Genomic DNA, 9,856 nt, shown 5'->3' on the forward strand with positions numbered 1-9,856 from the left:
CTTAACTCATAGTTTAAATTCCTTCATTTGCTTACTCAACAGACAACCCTTAGGATGTGCCAGGTGCTATGCTAGAACTCAGTATAATTAAGAACCCGTCCCTGCCCATAATGCATTTAAGCTAATCAAAAGGACAGTCACACGAACAGAGACTCAGAAAACAGTATTACACATTAGATGATAGCAAGGTATACAGGTTTATAGAATGGTAAGGGAAACCCTCCTCCACCCAGCAAGAATAAAGGAAGAGAAAAGGATCAGAAAAGACAGACAGAATATAGCAGTACTTGAACAGAATGTTAATAAGCCTGGCCTCTTTCCTTATATATCCCATAGACTATGAATAAGGTATTTTTTTTCATCCTCCTTTTGGCTACATTTTGAAGGCTGTGAATCCTAGGGATAAGTACTGCAAATAACTGCAGAGTTTGTATGCTGCTGCAAAAATGATGAAGTGTCCCAAACCAACCAGAGGGAGGCCATGGAAGGTCCTCACAGTGGTGTCATAATGTTGACGCCTCTCAACATTACAGATTATGGCTGGAAAAGAGATGTCTAGATATCTAACCACAAACACTAGGGCAGTGATGGCGAACCTTTTTAGAGACCAAGTGCCCAAACTGCAACCCAAAACCCACTTATTTATGGCAAAGTGCCAACACTACAATTAAACCTCAATATATGAGCAGCCTTGTGAAAGCTCAGACAAGTCATGAGTTTACACCTTAGAAACCTTTATTTTAGAGGTGGAACCTGACTGGAAACTTTCTTGCATGAGTTCATGAAGCTATTTACCAACAGGAATAAAACCAGGGCTTGGTTATTTCTTTATTACATCATGTCAACTGGTGACTTCATCACCTGGTGCCACTATTCCTTTCCAAGCAAGCGCATTGTCCCTAAGTGTGCTATTATACCATGCTCAGCTGCTGAAGTGTTGCTGGGGCGACTTGGCTCACTTGCCAACAGAAAAGGCCCTATAGGCTCGCGGTTGCATGCATGCCACAGGTTTGCTACCACTGTATTAGGGCATCAATCAACAAGGATCACTGCTACATAATCTAGTGACATTTAGGTAGATTTCTGTTCTTCTGTTCTTCAAGCTAAAGAGCCCCTGCAGTCACTCATCCATCTATAGTAATCACATCAGGAAGACACAATCACAAAGTGTGTGCAAGAAAAAGCTCTCAAGTTCATAGCTTAGAAAGCTTTATTTTAGAGGTGGAGCCTCACAGGAAACTTGCTTGCATGAGAACATGAAGCTGTTTACCAACAGGGATGAAACCAGCACTAGGTTATTTCTTTACTTTTAAAAATTGGGCCTTAGGGTAAAGCTCAATAGTAGAATGCTTGCTTAGGAAGTATGAGACCCTGGATTTAACTTTCAGGATCACCAAAAAGGTATAGTCATTAAAAAACTGAATGATATCTAAGTTCCAGGCACTGTGCTAGATATGAGTGTAAAATGTATACACATTATTTCTCATTCTTGTTCTACCCATCTCCTTACCACAGATTCAAGTAGTTTCACCTACAAATACTCTGGGTGTCTTCAAAATATAAAGACTGTTTATAAAATATAACCACCATTATCATAGCCCTCAAAATAGTTCACTACCATCAAATATCAGTCAGTACTGAAATGATCTAATTGTTTCATAAAGAAGTTTTTATGGTTCTTTGTGTAAATCGGACCCATAAAAGTCCATTCATTACACATTTGTTGACATTATTTGTTTAGGAAAGTAGATCATTATCAAGTAGTATTTCCTACAGTTTGGAGGTTACTGATTCCAATCTTAGTATCCACTTAATACACTCACTCTTTTTATTTTTGTCTTTTTGAGACAGGGTCTTGCTCAGGTTCAGGCTGGCCTTAAGCTCACTTTTTAGCCCAGGCTGGTCTCGAACTCACAACGGTCCTCCTCCCAAGTGCTGGGATTACAGGCGTGTACCACCACACCTGGCCTCTTTTGATTTTTTTAAACTCCCACAAACTAGTACTTACATCTACTAGCTTGATTAGACTGTTTCAATTTTTTGACAAAAAATATTTCATGAATGGTTCTGTATATTTTCTATTGTACTACTTCAGGAGGCCCAGGATACCTAGTTGTTATTCTTTTGGGGAGGTACCGTTAATTAGCAGGTGATTTTGCATGAGATCATGATCAGACTATTCCAAACCGATTCTCTTGAGACCTGGCCTGCTTGAGAAAGGCACGCTTTTTCCCACTTCAAAATGCTACTCTTCTCCTCCCCCTGCTGGAAGCAAGAAGGAGTTTTTAATGTTTGTTGTAAGAGCCTGGTAGAGCTGGAGGTAAAACTCTCTCTCAGTTATTTGGAGTTCCCCTCAGGGCAGCCTTCCCTGCCGTTTTTAACTCTCAGGTTTCCAAAGGTGCTACTTCAGATAGGCTGTGGCCCTTCTAGGGAAGTGAATGTTAAACTGTGACCTAAAAGACAGAAAGCTGCGTAGAAAAAACAAAGAGTGTGAGAAGCCCTACCCTGAGAAGGAGCTTGCCATGTGTCAAATAGTTCCTCTCAAGATCCGTAGAGCTTTTCTTTCCATTCTGCATTAATCCCAGTAATTTTTCCAGCCTCTAAAAGGTGAAAGCAGAGACACTCCTGCCTGCTGGTGTCTGTGAAACTCTCAGGTGCAAACAACCTCAGGTATGTATCTTTGCTCTCTTGAAAATGTTTACATGCAGGACTATTTTGACTTAATCTGGCCGAGAGCAAATACAGTTTCCCTCAAGACCTGGCTACCTTACTGGGCATGACGGTGCAGTAGACACTGCTGCTGAGGGTACAAAGTATTTGCACACCTTCTACACTAATCTTTTCTGGAATGCTCTCCATCAGACTTAAAATAGCTGCGGTTCAACTCCCTGTTCCCTAAAATAGAGAATGAGTCAAAACTTACCTTGCAGGTTGTTATGAATATTAAATGAAATAGATTGTGAAAGAGCTTGGAGAAACATGAGATATTTATTGTGCTGAGAAATACGATATTAACATAATAATAGATATCAGTTGGTATTCCCAATTGTATAACTAACCATCCTCCCTCAAAATGTTTATTAAAACTTTCCTACTCTGAGTTCCAACTATTGTAAACGCTGAGGCTCTGTGATAACATCTAATATACTATATATCGCATCATATTTCCTTCAAGCAACCCTATCAGGAAATATCTTAATAGGAAACAGGTTTAGAAAGGTTAGGTGTTAACCGAGGACTCACAGACAGTGAGTGGCAGAGGCCAGATTCATAGAACTGTAACTATTGCCACTTACACGGCAGATAATAAATTACAGAAAACTTTCATTTTAAAAATGGTTGCTTTAAAAACAAAAACGATTTTATAGCTCCATTGTATAGCTCGATGGGCAAAAAAATTTCTCGTCAACACTGAACAGATTAATTGCTCCTGAGATTCTTTGGGAGACTCTTATTCTATATTTCATCCCTCGTTCTAACAAGATTATAATAATCCAGAGGCAAGATTTACGTTACACACCTTTCTGTTTATATTTCCCTCACCACCGCTATCAAAGTTAAGATGTTTGAGCCACTGTCCCCAGGCAACTAGGGAAGGAACTGGGAGACAGGATAGCAAATGCTAAACTGTACATTCCAGGACAGAGATGACAGTTGAAGAAAGTTTCAGGGGAGAGGTAGAACTGTGCTGGACCCTAAAGGATCAGTAGGTGACGGCTACGCAGAAGAAAACACAGAGGGGCTTCCAGAGAAGTCGGAACAAAAGTGGTAGAAGCTCATATATCTCGAAAAACACGAGTGTGCATTGTCACAGAGTTTGCGTGACTGGCAGTTCTGTTTTCTGCTGACATTACGAAAAGATGAGATGTTGGAAGTTAAAAAGCTTCACGTAAAAACGGCTGGAATAGGAAAGGTGAACCCTGATTCGAGACTCGAGATCCAAGTCCCGGGGCCTCAGATGAAGGTACCAGGGTCTCAGATGAAGGTATCAGGGTCTCTTCAGTTCGGCTACCCGAGACCACCACCACTTTTGGAGGCGCTATCTTTTGGCTTGCTATAGCATAGCGTCTATACTACCTCGGTGCACTCTATGGTTGGCGCGCACGCGCGAAGCCCTTCTTTCCGCACAAAGACCATAGAAGGAGGGATAAGCGCAAGCGCTCTGTGTTCCCTGAGGAGAACGTCATCATCCCTCCTCCTGGCAAAGGGGAATAGCGCGGCGCCTGCGCTCTGAGGGCTTTCAGGACTTATTTCACGCTGCGAGCGGCGGTGACGTGATGAGTAGTCAAGGAACGGAAGCCGGGAGGGAACTAGGGCGGAACGGAACCAGGGGCCAGGATTGTGTTCGGATCCTTGGGGGTTCCGATGTGGTCCCCTGAACGGGAGGCCGAGGCCTCGGCCGGGGGAGACCCGGCGGGCCTCCTGCCCCCCGAATGGGAGGAGGATGAGGAGCGTATGTCCTTCTTGTTCTCTGCTTTCAAGAGGAGTCGCGAGGTGAACAGCACCGACTGGGACAGCAAGATGGGCTTCTGGGCGCCGTTGGTGCTGAGCTACAGCCGCCGCCAGGGGGTGGTGCGCCTGCGTCTGCGGGACTTGCAGGAGGCCTTTCAGCGCAAGGGCAGCGTCCCGCTGGGGCTGGCCACGGTGCTGCAGGACCTGCTGCGGTGAGGGGCGCGCCAGGGCCCGGGCCGCGGGCGGGGGCGGCTCCCCAAGGGGCAGTCCTCCCCTCCTGTGCGTGACAGCGCGCTGGGCCCGGCCCGGGGTCTGGCCCGGAGTGGGCACCGGAGGACGCACACCAGGAGGCTGGGCTACGGGTATTTGGAGGGGTGAGCTCGGGGGCTGGGGTAGTGCGACTAGACGCGTTGCACGTGTCACGGCCCGGCAGAGGTGACAAAGACTTGTGTGAACTGAAATTCCGATGTGTGGTTATGGTCTAAGAACCTCCAAATTTGAGCTGTCCGTGTATCACGAGGTCTAGCAGGTAGGATTCGTGAAACGAGGAAGATCGGAGCAGAGTTTGTGGGCAAGCGAGCTGTAGTAATGTTGCCAACGAACCTGGCACAGACGTACGTCGAGCCTTTCCCGGCCTCTCTTTGGCACAGGCTGTTGGAGCAGAGAGGACAGGAGGGAAGATGAGGCCTTTCCTGAGTACCTGGGCCCCCTGAAGAGGTCCGTAGGTGACACATGTGTGACAGGTGCAGTATTTTGGAGGTGCCTGAGTAGGTAACATTGGTTCCTAGGAGATGACAGCACATCGAAGTCTGCAGATACTTTTCGTCTGACTCTTTGTGAAGTCTTAGGAAAGAGATAAAATTCACCTTGGAAAACAGCTGAGGAAACAGTCTCAGAGAGCAAATGACTTATTGAGGGTTACACAGCTGGTTAGGAGTCTCCTCAGGACTGGATTCCGACTCTGGATTCTAAATCACTTGCACCTCACGCTGTATGCACTGTACTAGGCCTAGTACCTAGCATGGTACTTCCCTCAGTGCATGAAGGAGAAAGTTAACTCTGGTAGCTTTTAGCATGCTACTCTTTCTGATGGGAGGGTCTGACTTTTCTCCTTCTGTTCTCAGTAGCTTTCCATTGGCTGACCTTAATGTACAAACCTTTCAGAAATTTCGCCTTTCTAAGAAAGTGTACTGCCGGGGATAAAGCTCAGCTGCACAGCGCCTGCCTGGCAGGTGTGAGGTCCTGAGTTGGTACCATAACAACAAAAAAAAGTACTATGGAGAGAGTTTCGCTTCAATCCTGGAGACAGTAGCTGAAGAAGCCAATGGGGGACAAGAGCAGAGTGGGCCTGCTTATGGCAGGACAATCTTCTACCGCTTCCAAGCCAGAGATCTTTAACACCTTGGTCCCTCTTCTCCTGACTGGGTCTGACACCTGAAAAGTTTCTAAGGGAGAGATTTCCCCACAGAAGCAGCACAGCCGCAGTGAACAGCTTTGCATGAGGACTCTGCCATTTGTTAAATTATGTGGCCTTAGACAAATTACATGTCATCTTTAAGCCCTAGCTTGACACATTGTAGCATGGTAATGACAGTTGTATATACATTTATTGGGAGAATTTGAAGGCCCTCATGTAGCTCTTAACGTAGTAACTTCAGTGTATTTAGCTGCTGTTACATTACAGCTACCTGGAAGTACCTAATCTTATGTTGAGCTTAGCTTAGGGAGAGCAGGAAGCCCTGTCTCTACATCTGTGTGTTCTTCGCTATGTCTTACACTCGATGGTGACCCACTGTTGTTACTTTCATTTCATTGCTTTGAGCTCCGTTTGCAAAAGGAAAACTCAGTGCAAGCGCAGTACCTCCTGAGTCCCTGGAGTCTTAGTTGGGTGCTTGCGTTTGGAGCCAGACAGACCCTGGGTTCTTCCTGGCCTTCCTCTTTACCATGCTAGTGACACCGTCTGTCTTGCATTATGAGGTTGAGCGCTGGAACATAAGCATTGCCAATCCCAGTGGCCGGTGCAGAGTAGATGCTGTGATGATAAAATTCCTCTTTTGGCTAAGGGGGCGGGTGGGGACTGGAATGGGCCATCACATGAAGTGCTGCTCTGTGCCTTTCTCCTTTCCCTACAGTCGAGGGGAGCTGCAGCGAGAGTCAGACTTCATGGCCAGTGTGGACAGCAGCTGGATCTCCTGGGGGGTTGGCGTCTTCCTGCTGAAGCCCCTCAAGTGGACTCTGTCTAACATGCTGGGGGATAATAAGGTTCCCGCCGAGGAGGTGCTTGTAGCTGTGGAGCTGCTGAAGGTGAGTGTGCGGAAGGGCAGGGCTGGACCCATGTGATGACAAGTGTCTTCTGTGTGTATTCTTGAGGAGGACTCTCTCTCTTACATGGTGACAGAGTTGATACCTGAGTTTACCCCGCCTCCCTCGAGCTGTCCTTTGCAGCATTATCATTTGTAATGTGCAATCCTTGGTCTGGGAATCATCTGTAACAAAGAGTTGATTGCTTCCTAGGATTTGTAAGCAGCGTTGATAAGTGATAATTTAGGAAATGCTTTGCCTTCTGTAGTTTACTGTAGGAAAGCCCCAGGATTTCTGAGGATCTTGTGATTTTTCAGCTCTGCCTACCACTAAGTTAGCAGACAAGGCTCTCACTTCCTACTCAGAATCTGCTCATTTCCCCTTCCAGCTTGCTGCGGGCTGCCTTCCACTGTCCCTGCTCTTTTGCCTCGAAGTGGCCACCAGGAGTTGGTCCTGTCCCCTCCCCGCCTGTGCCGTCAGCCTCCTCCTGGGCTGCCTTCTTCCAGCCCACTGTGCTCTGCTGGCATCACAGGCACCCTCGGTGCCCGTAGCAAGTCGCCTGCTCTTTCCACCTGGAAGACACGCAGTCATTCTGGGTCTTTTTGACCCAAATGGGGCCCCGTTTGTATCCCCAGCTGTAGGGGGGCCCTCAGCCACTCTGCAGCCCCCCCACCGCTCCCACTACCCTTCCACTTCTGCCCTCTTCACTTTCTGCAGACACCAGAAGGTGGCCTCATAAGCCCGCCTTCCACTTCCGGTCCTGCCCTCTGTAGTTTGGCCTCCCCACCCGCAGAGGGCAGAGTGGCCTTCTTCCCTCCCACCTATGCTCCTGAGCCTGCCCCACCTTTCCCGTCCCTGAGTCCCATCAGCCTTTGCTCTTTATATTTTGTTTCTCTCTGTCTTTCAATGCTCTCTTCCTTAGCTTCAACCTACCCAGCTGCCCCATCACAATTTGACTCTTGTATGGTCCCTGGCTCCTGCTGGCTACTGCTCTTCTCTTTCTGTCTGTCTCTCTCTCTGACTCACTCTAAAATACAGCAGACCTCCTTCAGCCTAACTGCTCCAATGAAGCTGCTGTGCACAGGGTGATGGGACCTTGCAGTACGTGTATGTTTAGGAAGTGGGCTGCAGATGGTAGTTCATTTAGAAAGCCATAGACCAAACCCAACCTCAGGGCCTTTGCATATCCTGGTGTCGCCAGTTATGTGGTGCATGCCCACATTCCCCCCATTCTGGGAGGCTAAGGCAGGAGGCTGTCACAGGTTTGACCCCAGTCTGGGTAAGTTAGCAACTTAGCAAGAGCCTGACTCAAAATAAAAAGTAAAAAAAGACTGAGGCTGTAGCTCAATGCAGTGTCGCTGGCTTCAGTCTCCAGAACCACAAAAATAACAAAGAATACTAAGTCTTCAAGCTCTCAGGGGCGCAGTACTCCTAAATCGATGCTCACTTCACAGAACACCTCACCATTTGCTTGAATAGTTGGTGGCTCCATTGTTTTCTTGGGTGAGGCTGGGGGTGTGGGGGGGGGCTTCCTGACATTTGTGACACTAGAGGTTCTTACCTGGGTATAGAGGAGAAAGATGCAGATATAGAGAAAAAACCTGCGGTTGAGGGAGATTGGTTTTCCTAAGCCCAGACATAGAAAATACTCAATAACCTTTTACTTTCTTTTAAACAATTCCGAAAGTATACAGAAAAGCAAAAATTGCCTATGATTTTACTTTGAAAGAAAGTATGCAAAGAATTGAGTTTCCTTTCTGTCTGTCCCATTCTATTTCTTTGAGTATGTTCCTTTCTCATTGGTTGTGGGTGTGTGCATTCTTTTCCTGTTGACCCTCTCACATTCCGTGCTGTATTATTTTCCATTGTGCTTTCTTAATTAGCATTTACTACTGAAACATCTTATCCATCTGTTCTCTAAATACCTTTTGTCTTTTTTTTTTTTTTGAGATAGGGTCTCACTGTGCAGTTCAGGCTGGCCCTGAGCTCACTTTGTAGCCCAGGCTGGTCTCAAACTTGAAACAATCCTCCTACCTCAGCCTCCTGAGTGCTGAGATTACAGGCGTGTGCTACCACACCACGCTCTAAGTACCTTTTATTAATGAATGCTGCGTACCATTAATCTGTTTGTGAGAGGACACTGTACAATTCTGACTGCAGTAGCTTTATAGGGTTCTTACCTGATGGGATGACCAAGTCTAATGGAAACTTAAGTTGCTATCTCATTCACTCTCTGCTGCCTTTGACCCTTCTGCTCACTCACTTCTCAAAATTTCCCTTTTCCCTGAATTTGGGCAGCAGGTTCCTTTGATTCCTCCTGAGTGGTCCTGCTGGGTCCCTGTGGGCCCATTCACTGATGAAACATTGGTCTTCGCTCGCCACTTTCCTCACCAGCTCTCCTTGGCCATCCCACTTACACCTGTGACCATACTTAGCAGCCATGTGCCGAAAACTTTCAGAGTTCTCTCTCTGTCTTGGTGTCTCTTTGGAGCCTCAGATTTATACATCCGTTGTCCGCTGTACATCGATATCCCTCCTCATGGATATGTCCGCTGTACATGGATATCCCGCTTCTTGGATGTCCCTCAGGTGCCCCAGCCAGCACGTCCCAAGTGGAATGTTTTGTCTTTCCTTTAAGATCAGCTTTCCTCCTGGATTTTTGCTATTAACAGCACCACATCTACCAGTCACACAGGTCGGAGGCTAGACCTTCCTCTCCCTCCTTCCACCCTGTACTCAGTCACTATGGCTGTCAGTTTTACCTTCTGCATTTTGCTTGAATCTGCCCTTCTCTCCCCCTATTCACAGATTCTCTCTGTTCCATGTCTTCTCTTGTATAAATAGTGCCTGCCTCCAGTCGTAGCTCCATTGTCCTCTTCGGAGTGGCCAGCCGGCTGTCTCAGTCTAACCATGGCGGTCCCTCCAGTGACTGCCCACTCCCTGCAGAATGAAGCACAGGGAGTAAGATGGTACTCTTTATATCAGGTAGAGGTGCTGCCATTCCTCCCCCTTGCCCTATTGTGACAGAGCCGCCATATTGATGCTCACTTCTGTGCTTATGACTGCTTCTCTTTCCGCGATCCCCCTCCACTTCCTTCAAGTA

General features: G+C 47.0%; 1 protein-coding gene across 1 annotated transcript in view; it reads left to right on the top strand.

Annotated features, from left to right (window-relative positions):
- Positions 1–4,219: 4,219 nt before the first annotated feature.
- Chmp7 (charged multivesicular body protein 7) overlaps positions 4,220–9,856 on the top strand; it is an 11,435-nt gene continuing 5,798 nt past the window's right edge. The window contains exons 1-2 of the mRNA XM_005373696.2: positions 4,220–4,664; positions 6,585–6,756. Of these exons, the coding sequence (XP_005373753.1) occupies positions 4,366–4,664; positions 6,585–6,756 (471 nt within the window). The 5' untranslated portion in view covers positions 4,220–4,365. The remainder of the gene's footprint in view (positions 4,665–6,584; positions 6,757–9,856) is intronic.

Source organism: Chinchilla lanigera, unplaced genomic scaffold (assembly GCF_000276665.1).
Source record: "Chinchilla lanigera isolate Chin_1 unplaced genomic scaffold, ChiLan1.0 scaffold00002, whole genome shotgun sequence".
Classification (NCBI taxonomy): domain Eukaryota; kingdom Metazoa; phylum Chordata; class Mammalia; order Rodentia; family Chinchillidae; genus Chinchilla; species Chinchilla lanigera.